General features: G+C 43.7%; 1 protein-coding gene across 1 annotated transcript in view; it reads right to left on the reverse strand.

Annotated features, from left to right (window-relative positions):
- Positions 1-2,049: 2,049 nt before the first annotated feature.
- The window catches only part of kcnq1.1 (potassium voltage-gated channel, KQT-like subfamily, member 1.1), a gene marked incomplete at both ends in the record, with an annotated part of 70,471 nt that continues 53,628 nt past the window's right edge, over positions 2,050-18,892 (reverse strand). The window contains 5 exons of the mRNA XM_079496432.1: positions 2,050-2,304; positions 9,215-9,276; positions 9,374-9,420; positions 9,958-10,052; positions 11,887-11,962. Of these exons, the coding sequence (XP_079352558.1) occupies positions 2,050-2,304; positions 9,215-9,276; positions 9,374-9,420; positions 9,958-10,052; positions 11,887-11,962 (535 nt within the window). The remainder of the gene's footprint in view (positions 2,305-9,214; positions 9,277-9,373; positions 9,421-9,957; positions 10,053-11,886; positions 11,963-18,892) is intronic.

Here is an 18,892-nt window from a genome sequence, read left to right on the forward strand (position 1 = left end):
CAGCTGAACGAAAAGCTTGAATTATCCTCTTTCTATCTGCTGAAGTTTTTGTTTCATGAAAATCCACCATAGAAACGTTATGAGCTACTTTCTGTCAAGAAATGCCCTGCATTTGATTATTTTTCTAAGTGTCAGAGTTTGGAAGTGCTTGTTTTCAATAACACAACATTTTGCTGCCTCCTGCATTATGTGACATTTAGAAACAGGTGGATTTCATCTCAGGAGTGATTTCCAACGAGCGCTTCCAAACAGCTGCTCAATGTTTTGCCACTCAGTCTAGGTGAGGGAGGCGTGTCCTGATGGGAAAATCATGCCTGTGCATACTCTCTATTGCGGAGGGGAGGCCTTACAAACAACAACAGACTCTGTCTGGCTCTGGATCGACGGTGGTATTATTATTCTTCGCCGTTAGAAAATGTTCGGGTGTTCTGATCTGATAGCCGCCTCCCCTCCCCTCACGTCAAAACAGTTCTCAATGTTTACATCTTACTTGACGAGAAGACATGTGGACATATGGAACCAGGGAGACAGGGAAAAACACAGGTGATCCGTCAAACATGTGTTCTCTCCGCAGTAAATAAATAATCTGTCTGTATGCGATCTGACCATTATTATTTTGATTACACTGTCATGCTCGTTTGAGGACAGGTACATGTGTTTGGGAATGTTGCTGAAGGTTATGTTATTTTGTCAGCTGACACCCAAATCAAAGAAACCATACAGCGTGTATTTAATTATTTGATATCTCCGACAGTCAACACACTGCAAGGCTATAATGGAAGCATAATTCTGACGGCCCGCGGTGGAATGGACAAGTTAGGGTATCAAGGTTATGTTATTTTGTCATCTGACACCCAAACCATACAGTGTTTATTTAATTATTTTATATCTACAGTGGTATATGTCTCCACAGTGAGGCTGGAAAATGTAGCCTAGCAGCCTACTACTATAGCCTACTGGTAGGCAGGATAATGTAGCCTAGCAGCCTACTACTATAGTCTACTGGTAGGCAGGAAAATGTAGCCTAGCAGCCTACTACTATAGTCTACTGGTAGGCAGGATAATGTAGCCTAGCAGCCTACTACTATAGTCTACTGGTAGGCAGGAAAATGTAGCCTAGCAGCCTACTACTATAGCCTACTGGTAGGCAGGAAAATGTAGCCTAGCAGCCTACTACTATAGCCTACTGGTAGGCAGGAAAATGTAGCCTAGCAGCCTACTACTATAGTCTACTGGTAGGCAGGATAATGTAGCCTAGCAGCCTACTACTATAGTCTACTGGTAGGCAGGATAATGTAGCCTAGGAGCCTACTACTATAGTCTACTGGTAGGCAGGATAATGTAGCCTAGCAGCCTACTACTATAGTCTACTGGTAGGCAGGATAATGTAGCCTAGCAGCCTACTACTATAGTCTACTGGTAGGCAGGATAATGTAGCCTAGCAGCCTACTACTATAGTCTACTGGTAGGCAGGAAAATGGCAACCAGAATAACCCGTTCTGAGCGAAACTCCTCCCTACGCTCTGGCCCTATAAGCTCATAACCCGTCACAAGCTCATATCTGCTGATTTCCCGCTATTTCTGAAAACTTTTCAAAGTATAACTTGGAGCGTTACATTGAAACAACACCAGAGTCTGTGAAATGCATCAAACGGCACAGCCTGTGGTTGCGTTTGCTGCTCGTGGCCAAAAATAACGATTTAATTGAGTGCGCTGCGCGCCGCAACTTTCTGTGCACATGAGTCCCCATAATTTCAGGAGCTCTCGTCCCGGCTGCTCGTGGTGTTGAGGGGAAGCTGTAGGCTGGTTGGGGGGGGGGGGGGGGGTGGATCTGCTGGTGTTAGGAGGGGAGGCGTCGGTAGAGAGCTGCTCATAGCTGGGGAGGCTGTAGGCTGGTTGGGGGGGTGGATCTGCTGGTGTTAGGAGGGGAGGCGTCGGTAGAGAGCTGCTCATAGCTGGGAAGGCGGCGTGGTGTTGAGGGGAGGCTGTAGGCTGTTTGTGGGGGTGGATCTGCTGGTGTTAGGAGGGGAGGCGTCCGTAGAGAGCTGCTCATAGCTGGGGAGGCTGTAGGCTGGTTGGGGGGGTGGATCTGCTGGTGTTAGGAGGGGAGGTGTCCGTAGAGAGCTGCTCATAGCTGGGGAGGCTGTCCTGGCTGGGGAGGACGGTAAAACTCCTCCTCCGTCCTGTGCCCGGTATCACCCTTACTCCTCCCCCTGCGTCCCCCTCCTCCCCTGCCCCCCTCTGGGCAAGAAGGGTGACCAGGTTGTCTGCGATGCGGTTCAGACACTGGTCCATGCGTGTTATCTATGCAAAAAAAATTAAATAAAAAGTAGAAATGCAGTCAAATGAAGCACAGGAGAAAATCTACAAGCTATTGCACGTGCCTTGCTTCGAAAATGCTTTTCCACTTATTAAAATGCATTTGGATGTCTTGTTTCTTTGGATAGATGGCGCCAAATATGGAGATGAGATGCCAAAAGTCTCCCAAGTACATCTCTAGCTGTCATGCAGACACCACGCGACTAACTCCGAAATGTTTCTTTTTCAGGAAATGAAAAATATAGAACCACATTTTTCAGCAAATGATGAAAACCTTATATTTTTTTTAATAAAGCAAAGCGATGAGTGTTACATAATACAATTATGTAACACACATCAAAGTTGATATTGTGACTTTCACTTTATATATATTGGCAATTACTTGGATGAGAGGGGGGAGCGGGTTAGGGTTAGGGAGCGGGTGGAGTTAGCTGCTTTAGTCAACAGTTTGAGGATCCAATTAATGGAGTTAGCTGGTTTTGTCAGAAACACTTTTTAATGCTTTTCCATTGCTTCAATATCACCCCGCGCTTCCAGCTTGCAGATCTGCTACTTTTGATACTTTTGCACGATGCTGTAATATGATCAACTAGAGCAGGGGTGCCCAAAAGGTAGATTGTGATCTACCAGTAGATCACAAAGGCTGTGCAGGTAGACCACATGACATGCTCCTAAAGGCTGTGCAGGTAGACCACATGACATGCCCCTAAAGGATATTTCATTTAAATATAAAAAAATAAATTGCATCTGCCACTTGAATTAAGTTCACTTGATTGATTGACATCAAAAAGGGCCTGTTAGCTCAAACCCATAATGCAATATACTTTGTTTTCAAGAGTGTTGCTGCTCACAAATGTCGGTAGAATTACAAATGAAATGACAGAAAGTCTCTACCCATTCCATTTCCCCCTTTCCCAATCCAAGTGCATTTGTCTTAAATGTAATGCCAGCGCCGCTATTCCAAAGCCATTTTCAGCAATGCTATTATAATGTTTTCAGGTGGGTAGATCTTGTTGAGCTGTCATTTTGAAAGTAGCTCTCAAGTCAAAAAAGAGTGGGCACCCCTGAACTAGAGAATTTACGAGAAAAAAATAAAACAAGAGTTAAAATAGAAAAGAGACAAGAGGTTTGTTTCTGCCCGGCCAGCAACAAATTGGTACTGACATCATAGATGCCCGATGTCATAGACTGGCCTCTGTGTCTGACTGGTTGTATTGGACTTGCCTGAAAAGTAAGTACAGTAAGTAAGCCTTGCCGAGCCATGAGGCCCATGGGGCAGGAGCCATGAGGCCCATGGGGCAGGATCCATGAGGCCCATGGGGCAGGAGCCATGAGGCCCATGGGGCAGGAGCCATGAGGCCCATGGAGCAGGAGCCATGAGGCCCATGGGGCAGGAGCCATGAGGCCCATGGGGCAGGAGCCATGAGGCCCATGGGGCAGGAGCCATGAGGCCCATGGGGCAGGAGCCATGAGGCCCATGGGGCAGGAGCCATGGGGCAGGAGCCTATGGTTCCATTTTCGTCACCACTAAACCCCTTATCCCTAATCCTTTTTTTTTTTTTTTTTTTTTTTTTTTTTACTATTTTGCAAAATATTTTTGGATCGTTAAAATGGCCAGTCGACAAGCTCACAACGTGTCAATGTAGATTGGCTAGTTTAACTATTCAAAAATGTTTTTCAAGATAGTAAAAAAGGCAAAGAAGTTTAGGGATAAGGGGTTTAGCGGTGACGGAAATGGAGCCCCAAATCTCCTGTTTCTGTAGCGTAAGGCAGCTTGATGTATACAGTAAGTACACACCCTGGACATGATATACAAGTACACCCCCTGGACATGACACTAGTATGTCACAGGTACTTACCCCCAATCCAACCCTTGATGCTGAGTCTTTGGTATGACCCGGCCGGCCCAGCGATTGAACCCCGGCCTCCCAGTCACAGGGCGGACACTCTAACCACATACCAGTGGCGTGCACAGATAGACACTAGGGGGTGCTAGAGCCCTTATGGCAATGTGCCCTTTTGAAAAAAGAAAAAAAAGAAAACATTTTTTTTCTTTTTTCTTTTTTCAAAAATAGCAGACCTACAAGCTCGTAGCGCGCCACTCGGTGGCGCGCTATGAGCTTGTAGATCTGCTATTTTTTAAAAGCTAAAGCATAACATAATGCTAACACCAAAAGGGGTTCCCGCCCAAAATAGATTAAGGCAACCGGCCGGTTCCACGCGCTGCACAAGGTGCCCTTTTTTAACTTGAGCACCTGCCCCTCTAAATGTCTGTGCACGCCACTGCCACATACACATACTTTGTGCCCAGTGGCACCCATTTAGACCTGAGGACGATTCTACAAATGCCTTCTAAATCCTGACAGTTTTCTCAAACTATTTCATGTCAAGAAGCCCCAGAATTATCTGTATTTGGCCGCGGACCCCAATCTTAAAATATGTTGTTCCAGGGACGCCCCCAGAAGCACAGATTTGAGTTAAAAACGTTCGCTCTGAAAGAATATATTCAGATATCCACCACATTTTCACGATTTTTCAAAAATAGCAGACCTACAAGCTCGTAGCGCGGCACTCGGTGCCGCGCTACGAGCTTGTAGGTCTGCTATTTTTCAATAGCTAAAGCATAACATAATGCTTAAAACACCAAAAGGGGTTCCCTCCCTGAATGGGTTAACCCACACGGTTACCAGGGATACCGGCTACTGCACTGAGTACTCTGACAATGTGTACAGATGTCTGCATGTAGGCTATGTAGTTTTACCCCAAACAGTGGTTCGGGACCCATTTGTGGGTCACGGAACAATTTGTAGCGGGCCACAACTTGAGTAAAAATCCCATTTTCTTTTCCTACATTAAATATATATTTCAAAAATATGTTTTTTTTAATTAAAACAAATTATAATAATTTATCGGGCTATGATAGCCTGATGAAGTTCGCATACAATGAACAGTAACGTTAATAATAAAGTATTTCACTGCATTTGAAGACAGTGTGAGTTCTTTCCTTTTTTCAGTACGTCGGGCTGATAAATATACTGACAATTTCGTCAACAAATAAAAACTAGACTAAAATGTTAGGAAGGGACTAGTGGACAAGAGATCCAGTATAAGTCATTTCACAATTAGTTGCATGCTGAAAATAGCCGATCTACAAGCTCACAACGCGTCGCGCTGTGACACGACTGTGGCTCAGGAGGTAGAGCAGGTCGTCCAATGATCCATGGGTCGGCGGTTCGAATCCCGGCTCCTCCTGTCTACATGTCGAAGTGTCCTTGGGCAAGACACTGAACCCCAAATTGCTCCCGATGTGCTGGTTGGTAATGGGTGAATGTAATGCACAATCTATGTAAAGCGCCTTGGATAAAGGCGCTATATAAATGCACCATTTACACGTTGTGGGCTTGTAGATCAGCTATTTTCAGCAAGTGAAAAAAACAGTCATTACGACGTCATCAAGGCCCGCCAAAACACATTTTAGTCGACTAAATCAACTGTAGATTTAGTCGACTAAAATCCTACGATATTTAGTCGACTAAAACCAGACTAACACTAAAACATTCCGGGTGACTAAAATGTGACTAAAACTAAATGAAAACTATTCAAGAGACTAATGACTAAAACTAGAATCTAAATTTGCTGCCAAAAACAACACAAGCGTCAATCAACTTCACACTTGGCGTGTGTGGTTGAGGACCCATGGAAGTGCAGGTCAGGTGTGGCCTCTGTCGGCAGTTCTGAGAACCAGTGTGTGGCAGGTTTTTATGCAAATGGTTCAATCATGCCGGGTGTCGCAAATGCCACTGTTGAAATTGACATGACACCAGTGACGTGATGAATAATACCAATGCTGGGAAATAGTGCAAATAACACACAGTTAACACGAATCGCGTGAATTGACGTGAATGACGCAAGTGACGTGTGTGTGTGTGTGTGTGTGTGTGTTTACGTGGTGCTACTGCTAATCTTGAAAACTTGTGCATATAATTTGTTTTTGAGGGGCGCTACATTCAGCTATTAGTGTAGATTTCCGTCTTAAACAAACATTGTTTGTACTGTTATTCCGATGATGTCCAGATCTACATGCCACTCACAGTCAAAAATACTAAACTGCCTTCATGACATAAAAATCTGGATGGCCACACATTTTCTTCACTTAAATGACAGCAAAACCGAAAGAATTATCCTTGGCCATGACACCCCTATCCCGCCCCATACTGTTGGCACTTTCACCCCCAACATCCGTCCCCATGTTAATGGCATAATTGGCATAATTATCGACAGCTCTTTCAAATTCTACAAGCAAATATCCTCTGTCATCAAAACCAGTTTCTTCCAGCTGCGTTTGATTGATAAAGTAAAACCATATCTTCCCCCCGAAGCAACTTGAAACACTAATTCACGCTTTCATTTCCTCTATAGATTAGATTATTGTAATGCTTTATAGTCCTTGGTCAGACGACTGCAGTTAGTACAAAACGCTGCCGCGCGCCATCTCACAGGCACAAAAAAGCTCAACCATATCTCCCCTATATCTTGGCCTCACTCCACTGCCTCCACTGGCAAATTTAGGATTGATTTTAAAATTTTAATGATTGCTTTTAAATCCCTCAATGGGCTGGCCCCCTTTTACTTGGCAGAACATCTTGAACACCATAAGCCAGTCAGAGCCCTGAGGTCAGCGCACCTCTCACTATTGACCCCCAGAACAGCCCTACTTAAAACCAGGGGAGACTGCCCCTGGCCTCTTCACATCAGATCCGTTTTTTCGACCTGGCTTTTAATTCACAGCCTAGTTAAATTCCAACCTTTTATTTGGTCACTTCTTATCTTAGTGTCTTATTATATCCATATGAACCCGCTTGATATTGATGTATTGATCTTATTAGATTGTATTGTTGATGCTATATGTTTTTTTGACTTGTACAGCACTTGTACAGTCACAGGATCGATGACAGTCGTTTTTAAATGTGCTTTATAAATAATGTTTGATTTGATTTGATCTGATTAAATTCCCATTGACAATGAATGGAGAATGTACGTCATATGTGGACGAGCACATCGGTATTTTTGTCCTACACAAAGATTAAATTCCCATTGACAATGAATGGAGAATGTACGTCATATGTGGACGAGCACATCGGTATTTTTGTCCTACACAAAGATTAAATTCCCATTGACAATGAATGGAGAATGTACGTCATATGTGGACGAGCACATCGGTATTTTTGTCCTACACAAAGATTAAATTCCCATTGACAATGAATGGAGAATGTACGTCATATGTGGACGAGGACATCGGTATTTTTGTCCTACACAAAGATTAAATTCCCATTGACAATGAATGGAGAATGTACGTCATATGTGGACGAGCACATCGGTATTTTTGTCCTACACAAAGATTAAATTCCCATTGACAATGAATGGAGAATGTACGTCATATGTGGACGAGCACATCAGTATTTTTGTCCTACACAAAGATTAAATTCCCATTGACAATGAATGGAGAATGTACGTCATATGTGGACGAGCACATCGGTATTTTTGTCCTACACAAAGATTAAATTCCCATTGACAATGAATGGAGAATGTACGTCATATGTGGACGAGCACATCGGTATTTTTGTCCTACACAAAGATTAAATTCCCATTGACAATGAATGGAGAATGTACGTCATATGTGGACGAGGACATCGGTATTTTTGTCCTACACAAAGATTAAATTCCCATTGACAATGAATGGAGAATGTACGTCATATGTCCCTGATGATGTACGATGAGAAGAGCGCCCCTCACTTCACATGGGGGTGATTTTTATATAATTATTTAACTTTCATTTTATTATTATGATGAAATGAAAGTGAATGGATGTCAGATCAAGACAGAAACCTTGAGCAAAATATGGAATCATACTTCATAATTTGATGTCACACACAGTCTGGCCACTTGGGAGTCCAAGATCCACATGTGGTCAAATCAGCCATTAATGATGAATGACATTTGAACTACAGCAATACTGGACAATAATATGTTTCTATCTGTAGTTGGCCTCCTCCAGCTACCAGGCAGTGAGCATGTTATGCACTCACCAGGAAACATGACCATGAATGAATATATATCCATGTATATATTTATTTGCTGTTCCAAACATTTATGATGTAGTATTGAAGTGTAATATTATTTCTGCCTCTTGGCCAGTTCCCACAGAGACGTTCCCACTTGTAAAAGAGTCTCAATGTGTTTTTACTGGTTAAATAAAGGTCAAATAAAAAATAAAAAATATATATTATATACATCGTCGCTGTCGGGCCAAAAACTTGCATCTTTTTAATTATTGTCATACTACATATCAGTTTTCCACCGGACAGAGACCATATCATTTATTGACTTAGACTACAATAGCATATAATGTGATATGAATTCATATGTAGGCTCACACTCTCACAGTAGTTGTCGTGTACGACACTGTGCGTTGCTAGCACTATGAACAGACAACCCGGTATGTATGGAGAGCATCTTTATACTTTAACTATGAACAGACAACCCGGTATGTATGGACTATGGAGAGCATCTTTATACTTTAACTATGAACATTCAACCCGGTATGTATGGACTATGGAGAGCATCTTTATACTTTAACTATGAACAGACAACCCGGTATGTATGGCATTGGAGAGCATCTTTATACTTTAACTATGAACATTCAACCCGGTATGTATGGACTATGGAGAGCATCTTTATACTTTAACTATGAACATTCAACCCGGTATGTATGGACTATGGAGAGCATCTTTGAACACAGAAAACGTACGTAGCTTCATTGTGTTGCCATACCACCAAAACAATTGGTGGTATGGAACTATGGATTTGAGCTTTAAAATTGCATGATTGATCCCACCTTGTCCTCCATGCGGGAGAGCCTGGCTCCAACTGTGTTCGTGCCTTTGTCTTTTGCCCTGTCTTCAGAGGAAGAGGGTAATAATATTAATACAGTGAAATGCTGTTTTCCCGTGGAAACATACTTTAACTTTGGATGTTCGTTCAAAATGTATGGTACCTGTGCCAGACTGGAAGAACGTCAGCTTCCCCAAAGACTGGTCCATTCTAGGAGAAAAGATCACAGCATTCATAACGCATGCATTCAACCACGCATTTCCTACAGCAGTGGTTCCCAAACCTTTTCATGTCAAGGACCCCCAAATTGACACTAATTAGCCCCGCGGGCCCCCATTTGAAAAGATATGCCAGGGACCCCCATAAGAGAAGATTTTTACGGCTCTAGCAGTGATTCTCAACCCGTTTAATTTCAAGGACCCCCAGTTTGAAATGCATTAGTCTACGGACCCCCCATTTAATGACATTTTTATCTCTGGGACCCTCAATGTATATTGTAAAATCAATGTTAGTTTAACTCTGAGAGTGTACAAATGGAACCAAATGGACCCGTTAGGTCCATTTGGTTCCTATCCTACAGTATGTAGGAGAAGGGGGGAGTACAAAAATGGCAAATAAGTTTAGGGATAAGGGATAAGGGTGGCGCAAGATGGAGCCCTATGCCTTTACAAGTCATTCTCAGAGTCTACCCCTGGTGGTCCTCAGACCCCCACGCTCAGAAACACCGGGTTCAGGTGACCATCTCACCTTCTCTGCAGCTCCTTGATTCTCACCATGAGGTTGAGGTGACCTTGCGAGTATTGCTCGATGACATCTCGCACATCATAAGGCTTGCGGGCTTGCTGCATAGAATATGAGCAAAAAGGATATTATGGAAAAACGTTTTTTTTTATTTTTTATTTTTTTATACAAAATCTTTAGCATGATTAACCTTATATATGACCTGCAGTTATCTCCATGAAACGTAATGTGTAATGTTTTGGTGTTAAAACATTCATAAAGGCCTGAGGCATGTATGCAAAGCATCAGACTAATTCTGTTTGTTTAGCAATGGCTGCAGCCACACCTGAGGCGTCAAAACCTGTTGACGACGTCCTCTCAGAGCGCTGTGCTATTCAGGAGCAGCGACGCGTTGGCACAGAGCACCAGAACACAGAGAGGACAGCGTTGGCACAGAGCACCAGAACACAGAGAGGACAGCGTTGGCACAGAGCACCAGAACACAGAGAGGACAGCGTTGGCACAGAGCACCAGAACACAGAGAGGACAGCGTTGGCACAGAGCACCAGAACACAGAGAGGACAGCGTTGGCACAGAGCACCAGAACACAGAGAGGACAGCGTTGGCACAGAGCACCAGAACACAGAGAGGACGCGTTGGCACAGAGCACCAGAACACAGAGAGGACAGCATTGGCACAGAGCACCAGAACACAGAGAGGACAGTGTTGGCACAGAGCACCAGAACACAGAGAGGACAGCGTTGGCACAGAGCACCAGAACACAGAGAGGACGCGTTGGCACAGAGCACCAGAACACAGAGAGGACAGCGTTGGCACAGAGCACCAGAACACAGAGAGGTCAGCGTTGGCACAGAGCACCAGAACACAGAGAGGACGCGTTGGCACAGAGCACCAGAACACAGAGAGGACAGCGTTGGCACAGAGCACCAGAACACAGAGAGGACAGCGTTGACACAGAGCACCAGAACACAGAGCACCAGAACACAGAACACCAGAACACAGAGCACCAGAACACAGAGCACCAGAACACAGAGAGGACAGTGTTGACACAGAGCACCAGAACACAGAGCACCAGAACACAGAACACCAGAACACAGAGCACCAGAACACAGAGAGGACAGCGTTGGCACAGAGCACCAGAACACAGAGCACCAGAACACAGAGCACCAGAACACAGAGCACCAGAACACAGAACACCAGAACACAGAGAGGACAGCGTTGGCACAGAGCACCAGAACACAGAGAGGACGCGTTGGCACAGAGCACCAGAACACAGAGCACCAGAACACAGAGCACCAGAACACAGAGAGGACAACAGAATGACCCACGTATGGAACATCTCCGGGCAGTGTTGTTTTTGGCAGCACATTTCTATTTTAGTTTTAGTCACATTTTAGTCACCTGGAATGTTTTAGCGTTAGTCTAGTTTTAGTCGACTAAATGTCATGTGATTTTAGTCGACTAAATCTACAGTTGATTTAGTCGACTAAAGTGTATCTTGGCGGGCCTTAATGCCGTCGTAATGGCTGATTTTGCACTTGCTGTAAATAGCCAATCTACAAGCTGACAACGGGTCGCAGCGCCACGCGCTGTATTTCCATTCCATATAAGAACTGTGTCTGAAAAATAAACCGATCATCCCGGCCTTTTCACTCAAATGGTTATGAAGCATCGACTGAAGGTGGAAATGTACAAATATACCCAAAGAGTAACACAATAAGCGCTAGAAACGAGTCAAACAACCCAGAGACTACATTTTGCAAGAGACTACAAAAGTACATCTTGCTGACTAATAACATGCAGTATAACTTTGCAAACATCAAGTCATAACTAACAGATTTATCATCCCCAGAGCAGGCCAATGAGTGGAAATCACAGAAGAAGAAGGACTACAGTGATAAGGATTAGAAGACCTTTTTTTTTTTAAATGCTCACCTGAAATCCTTTCTTAGCCACAAAGTATCTCATTCTCTGGATGACACGGATGGCTCTCCTGTGGGACTCGGTCATTCTGTGTGAGAGTGAGATTGTTATTTTGAGCAGTAGTTACACAAGTTGTTACACAAATCTTCCAATTCTAGAGGTCCCTACTAGGACAAAACATTTCCAGATGGGGGTCAGCAGCCAAATATATATACATTTGGGGGTCCTTGACACTAAAAGGTTTGAGAACCACTACTTTAATAGCTATATGTATATTCTAAAGACTGATTTTACACTGTATACTACACCGTGTCGCTTGCCAAAAAGGACGGAACTACAAGCTAGATCCGTTCTTTTTGGCAAGAAGTATAAAGTAAGCTTAAGCGTGATATAATGATCAGCAGTTATATCTGTACTCAAGCACATTCTTCAGTTAGTACCGCCATTAAACTAGATCCACCTCTCTAACATGGACCCACTCACACAACCCATGTCTTTAGTTTGGTAACAGGTACGGTCGCCCCTTTTCCATCTCGCCCCACTACTCAACAAACATAATTCATGTTGGTGATTATATAAAAGGTATTATCATATTAATTTATCATTGTTAAGTTCACTCTGTATATCCATGGGCCTACCATTACAAAACATGGGCTACATATGGAAGAAATGTGTTTAATAAAACAAAATTAACTGCTAGAAGGTCCTCATGTTATTCTTTCTTAATTTTACATCGACTACTATACAATCAAATAAATCTGTATACAAGATCATTTCAGATTTCAGAGAGGGAGGGAAATACTAAATATACTGTTAACTACATTAACACATTTCGTGGGGCGAGTTGGTAAAGGGGCCAGTCGTGCGGTATTCTTTAGTTTATAGTGAACTAGTTTCTCCAGACAGACTTTAAATGCCGAACATTGAAGACAAAAGTGAGGATGCAAATTGTGATAGGCCGGAATGAGCTCTCAAAGGGCACCTACGGATGGCTGCAATTCGAAACTGGCCCCCGTAAAATCTGAATCCCCCACCACCAATGAGATGACGTATGATGATAAGAGCGCGTTTTGATACGGTAGATTCATTCCATGCTTTTGTATGTAGCACTTTTTCCAGTTTTTCATGTGTCTAATTGTCTATGAGGTGACAGTACTTCATTAGACACCATGGAGTCGGTTTTATGTGCAATGGTGTATTAACTTTGTATTTAGGGTTTCTTCATGGAGGCTGAACCCTTGACAGTCAAATGTGCCAATGAAAAAAACTGTAATATAGTGACATCACATTATCAGCCCCTCCCCTAACCCCTCCCCCTTTATCATACAACTACAGCTGAACTACCTTCAGTTCAGGTGGATCACCACCCATCACCACACCCACCAGGCAAACGTAATGAACTGGTGGGGGTGCCCACATAAAAACGACATTTTAACAAATACTGTACACCTTTTTGAAAAAATGTCTTCCTCCTTATATAACAATAAGACCTGATGATCATGTTTAGGGTGGAAAAAATCATGGCACATCTTTAATGAAAAGTGCAATACAAATAAAATTTGACAAAGTACAAGTATGTATACATAGAATTATGTACATACTTTGTACCCTGAACAAATGTATCAAATAAAATAAAATGAAATTCACATGTTAATACATCCTCAATGAGCTAAACTGTCTAGATTGACTTATTCCTAATCAGTGTTGTTTTCGTTGACTAAAACCAAGACGAAAAATGTTCGTCGACTACATTTTTTCACTGACGAAAACTACATGGAAACTAAATAAAAACTAAGCTATGATGACTACAACTAGACTAAATATGTTGACAATTTCGTCAACAGATAAAAACTAGAGTAAAATGTTAGGAAGGGACTAGTGGACAAGAGATCCAGTATAAGTCATTTTACACTTGGTTGCATGCTGAAAATAGCAGATCTAAAAGCTCACAACGCGTCGCGCTGCGACGTGTTGTGAGCTTGCTATTTTCAGCAAGTGTAGAATCAGTCATTACGACGGCATCAAGGCCCGCCAAAACACATTTTAGTCGACTAAATCACCTGTAGATTTAGTTGACTAAAATCCTATGACATTTGGTCAAAACGCGACGATGCGCGTTTTTCATCGCTAGAAAGGCCAAAACGCGACGATGCGCTTTTTTCATCGCTAGAAAGGTCAAAACACGATGATGCGCTTTTTTCATCGCTAGAAAGGTCAAAACGCGACGATGCGCTTTTTTCATCGCTAGAAAGGTCAAAACACGATGATGCGCTTTTTTCATCGCTAGAAAGGTCAAAACGCGACGATGCGCTTTTTTCATCGCTAGAAAGGTCAAAACGCGACGATGCGCTTTTTTCATCGCTAGAAAGGTCAAAAAGCGATGATTCGCGTCAAAGGTCAAAACGCTTAAGGTCAAATCATCGCTAGAGGTCAAAGGTCCAACGCGAAAGGTCAAATCGCTAGAGGTCAAAGGTCAAAACGCGACGATGCGCGTTTTTCATCGCTAGAAAGGTCAAAACGTGACGATGCGCGTCAAAGGTCAAAACGCGAAAGGTCAAATCATCGCTAGAGGTCAAAGGTCAAAACGCGAAAGGTCAAATCGCTAGAGGTCAAAGGTCAAAACGCGACGATGCACGTTTCTCATCGCTAGAAAGGTCAAAACGCGAAAGGTTAAATCGCTAGAGGTCAAAGGTCAAAACGTGAAAGGTCAAATCGCTAGAGGTCAAAGGTCAAAACGCGACGATGCACGTTTTTCATCGCTAGAAAGGTCAAAACGCGAAAGGTCAAATCGCTAGAGGTCAAAGGTCAAAACGCGACGATGCACGTTTTTCATTGCTAGAAAGGTCAAAACACGATGATGCGCTTTTTTCATCGCTAGAAAGGTCAAAACGCGACGATGCGCTTTTTTCATCGCTAGAAAGGTCAAAACACGATGATGCGCTTTTTTCATCGCTAGAAAGGTCAAAACGCGACGATGCGCTTTTTTCATCGCTAGAAAGGTCAAAACGCGACGATGCGCTTTTTTCATCGCTAGAAAGGTCAAAAAGCGATGATTCGCGTCAAAGGTCAAAACGCTTAAGGTCAAATCATCGCTAGAGGTCAAAGGTCCAACGCGAAAGGTCAAATCGCTAGAGGTCAAAGGTCAAAACGCGACGATGCGCGTTTTTCATCGCTAGAAAGGTCAAAACGTGACGATGCGCGTCAAAGGTCAAAACGCGAAAGGTCAAATCATCGCTAGAGGTCAAAGGTCAAAACGCGAAAGGTCAAATCGCTAGAGGTCAAAGGTCAAAACGCGACGATGCGCGTTTCTCATCGCTAGAAAGGTCAAAACGCGAAAGGTTAAATCGCTAGAGGTCAAAGGTCAAAACGTGAAAGGTCAAATCGCTAGAGGTCAAAGGTCAAAACGCGACGATGCACGTTTTTCATCGCTAGAAAGGTCAAAACGCGAAAGGTCAAATCACTTGAGGCCAAAGGTCAAAACGCGAAAGGTCAAATCGCTAGAGGTCATCGCTAGAGGTCAAAGGTCAAAACGCGAAAGGTCAAATCGCTAGAGGTCAAAGGTCAAAACGCGACGGTGCACGTTTTTCATCGCTAGAAAGGTCAAAACGCGACGATGCGCGTCAAAGGTCAAAACGCGAAAGGTCAAATCATCGCTAGAGGTCAAAGGTCAAAACGCGAAAGGTCAAATCGCTAGAGGTCAAAGGTCAAAACGCGACGATGCACGTTTTTCATCGCTAGAAAGGTCAAAACGCGACGATGCGCGTCAAAGGTCAAAACGTGAAAGGTCAAATCATCGCTAGAGGTCAAAGGTCAAAACGTGAAAGGTCAAATCGCTAGAGGTCAAAAGTCAAAACACGACGATGCGCGTTTTTCATCACTAGAAAGGTCAAAACGCGACGATGCACGTCAAAGGTCAAAACGTGAAAGGTCAAATCATCGCTAGAGGTCAAAGGTCAAAACGCGAAAGGTCAAATCGCTAGAGGTCAAAGGTCAAAACGCGACGATGCGCGATTTTCATCGCTAGAAAGGTCAAAACGAACCATGTACAACCCAGATTCGGCACAAACAAGGGACTAAATTCTTTTCGCTCCTATGCCACCAAAATGTGGAACGCCCTACCAACTGTCATTAAGACATGCGAATCCCTTGACTCCTTCAAAACCGCTCTCAAAGGGCACCTACGGATGGCTGCAATTCGAAACTGGCCCCCGTAAAATCTGAATCCCCCCCCACCGCCCCCCCCCTTTTTCCCCTCACTGTATATGTTTCTTTTCCCTTTTTACCTCCTTTATGATGAATTCCTGTTCTGTCTATAGAAGTGTCTATTTGTACGTCTCTAAATGTTTTGATGATTTGAACATGGTGGACCCTATTGGAAACAAGTGTAATGCTTAATTGGGTCGTCCACTCACAGTTAACAGCCTTTGTATTGAGTTTGTGCTTGAAATGTACTTTAATTCTGCAAACTGTTAATACATTCTTCAATCAATCAATCAAAACGCGACGATGCGCGTCAAAGGTCAAAACGTGAAAGGTCAAATCATCGCTAGAGGTCAAAGGTCAAAACGTGAAAGGTCAAATCGCTAGAGGTCAAAAGTCAAAACGCGACGATGCGCGTTTTTCATCGCTAGAAAGGTCAAATCGCTAGAGGTCAAAGGTCAAAACGCGAAAGGTCAAATCGCTAGAGGTCAAAGGTCAAAACGCGAAAGGTCAAATCGCTAGAGGTCAAAGGTCAAAACGTGAAAGGTCAAATCATCGCTACAGGTCAAAGGTCAAAACACGAAAGGTCAAATCGCTAGAGGTCAAAGGTCAAAACGCGACGATGCACGTTTTTCATCGCTAGAAAGGTCGAAACACGACGATGCGCGTCAAAGGTCAAAACGTGAAAGGTCAAATCATCGCTAGAGGTCAAAGGTCAAAACGTGAAAGGTCAAATCGCTAGAGGTCAAAAGTCAAAACGCGACGATGCGCGTTTTTCATCGCTAGAAAGGTCAAAACGCGACGATGCGCTTTTTTCATCGCTAGAAAGGTCAAAACGCGACGATACGCGGTTTTTATCGCTAGAAAGGTCAAAACGCGAAAGGTCAAATCGCTAGAGGTCAAAGGTCAAAACGAGAAAGGTCAAATCGCTAGAGGTCAAAGGTCAAAACGCGACGATGCACGTTTTCATCGCTAGAAAGGTCAAAACGCGACGATGCGCGTCAAAGGTCAAAGCGCGAAAGGTCAAATCATCGCTAGAGGTCAAAGGTCAAAACGTGAAAGGTCAAATCGCTAGAGGTCAAAGGTCAAAACGTGAAAGGTCAAATCGCTAGAGGTCAAAGGTCAAAACGCGACGATGCACGTTTTTCATCGCTAGAAAGGTCAAAACGTGAAAGGTCAAATCGCTAGAGGTCAAAGGTCAAAACGTGAAAGGTCAAATCGCTAGAGGTCAAAGGTAAAAACGCGAAAGGTCAAATCACTAGAGGTCAAAGGTCAAAACGCGACGATGCGCGTTTTTCATCGCTAGAAAGGTCAAAACGCGACGATGCGCGTCAAAGGTCAAAACGTGAAAGGTCAAATCATCGCTAGAGGTCAAAGGTCAAAACGTGAAAGGTCAAATCGCTAGAGGTCAAAGGTCAAAACGCGACGATGCACGTGTTTCATCGCTAGAAAGGTCAAAACGCGACGATGCGCGTCAAAGGTCAAAGCGCGAAAGGTCAAATCATCGCTAGAGGTCAAAGGTCAAAACGTGAAAGGTCAAATCGCTAGAGGTCAAAGGTCAAAACGTGAAAGGTCAAATCGCTAGAGGTCAAAGGTCAAAACGCGACGATGCACGTTTTTCATCGCTAGAAAGGTCAAAACGTGAAAGGTCAAATCGCTAGAGGTCAAAGGTCAAAACGTGAAAGGTCAAATCGCTAGAGGTCAAAGGTAAAAACGCGAAAGGTCAAATCGCTAGAGGTCAAAGGTCAAAACGCGACGATGCGCGTTTTTCATCGCTAGAAAGGTCAAAACGCGACGATGCGCGTCAAAGGTCAAAACGTGAAAGGTCAAATCATCGCTAGAGGTCAAAGGTCAAAACGTAAAAGGTCAAATCGCTAGAGGTCAAAGGTCAAAACGCGACGATGCACGTTTTTCATCGCTAGAAAGGTCAAAACGTGAAAGGTCAAATCGCTAGAGGTCAAAGGTCAAAACGCGAAAGGTCAAATCATCGCTAGAGGTCAAAGGTCAAAACGCGAAAGGTCAAATCGCTAGAGGTCAAAGGTCAAAACGCGACGATGCGCGTTTTTCATCGCTAGAAAGGTCAAAACGCGACGATGCGCGTCAAAGGTCAAAACGTGAAAGGTCAAATCATCGCTAGAGGTCAAAACGTGAAAGGTCAAATCGCTAGAGGTCAAAGGTCAAAACGCGACGATGCGCGTTTTTTATCGCTAGAAGGGTCAAAACGCGAAAGGTCAAATCGCTAGAGGTCAAAGGTCAAAACGCGAAAGGTCAAATCGCTAGAGGTCAAAGGTCAAAACGCGACGATGCACGTTTTTCACCGCTAGAAAGGTCAAAACGCGAAAGGTCAAATCGCTAGAGGTCAAAGGTCAAAACGTGAAAGGTCAAATCGCTAGAGGTCAAAGGTCAAAACGTGAAAGGTCAAATCGCTAGAGGTCAAAGGTCAAAACACGACGATGCACGTTTTTCATCGCTAGAAAGGTCAAAACGCGACGATGCGCGTCAAAGGTCAAAACGTGAAAGGTCAAATCATCGCTAGAGGTCAAAGGTCAAAACGCGAAAGGTCAAATCGCTAGAGGTCAAAGGTCAAAACGCGACGATGCGCGTTTTTCATCGCTAGAAAGGTCAAAACGCGAAAGGTCAAATCGCTAGAGGTCAAAGGTCAAAACGCGAAAGGTCAAATCGCTAGAGGTCAAAGGTCAAAACGCGACGATGCGCGTTTTTCATCGCTACAAAGGTCAAAATTTTCATCGCTAGAAAGGTCAAAACGCGACGATGCGCTTTTTTCATCGCTAGAAAGGTCAAAACGCGACGATGCGCG

Source organism: Electrona antarctica (genome assembly GCF_951216825.1).
Source record: "Electrona antarctica genome assembly, chromosome: 3".
NCBI classification, from domain to species: domain Eukaryota; kingdom Metazoa; phylum Chordata; class Actinopteri; order Myctophiformes; family Myctophidae; genus Electrona; species Electrona antarctica.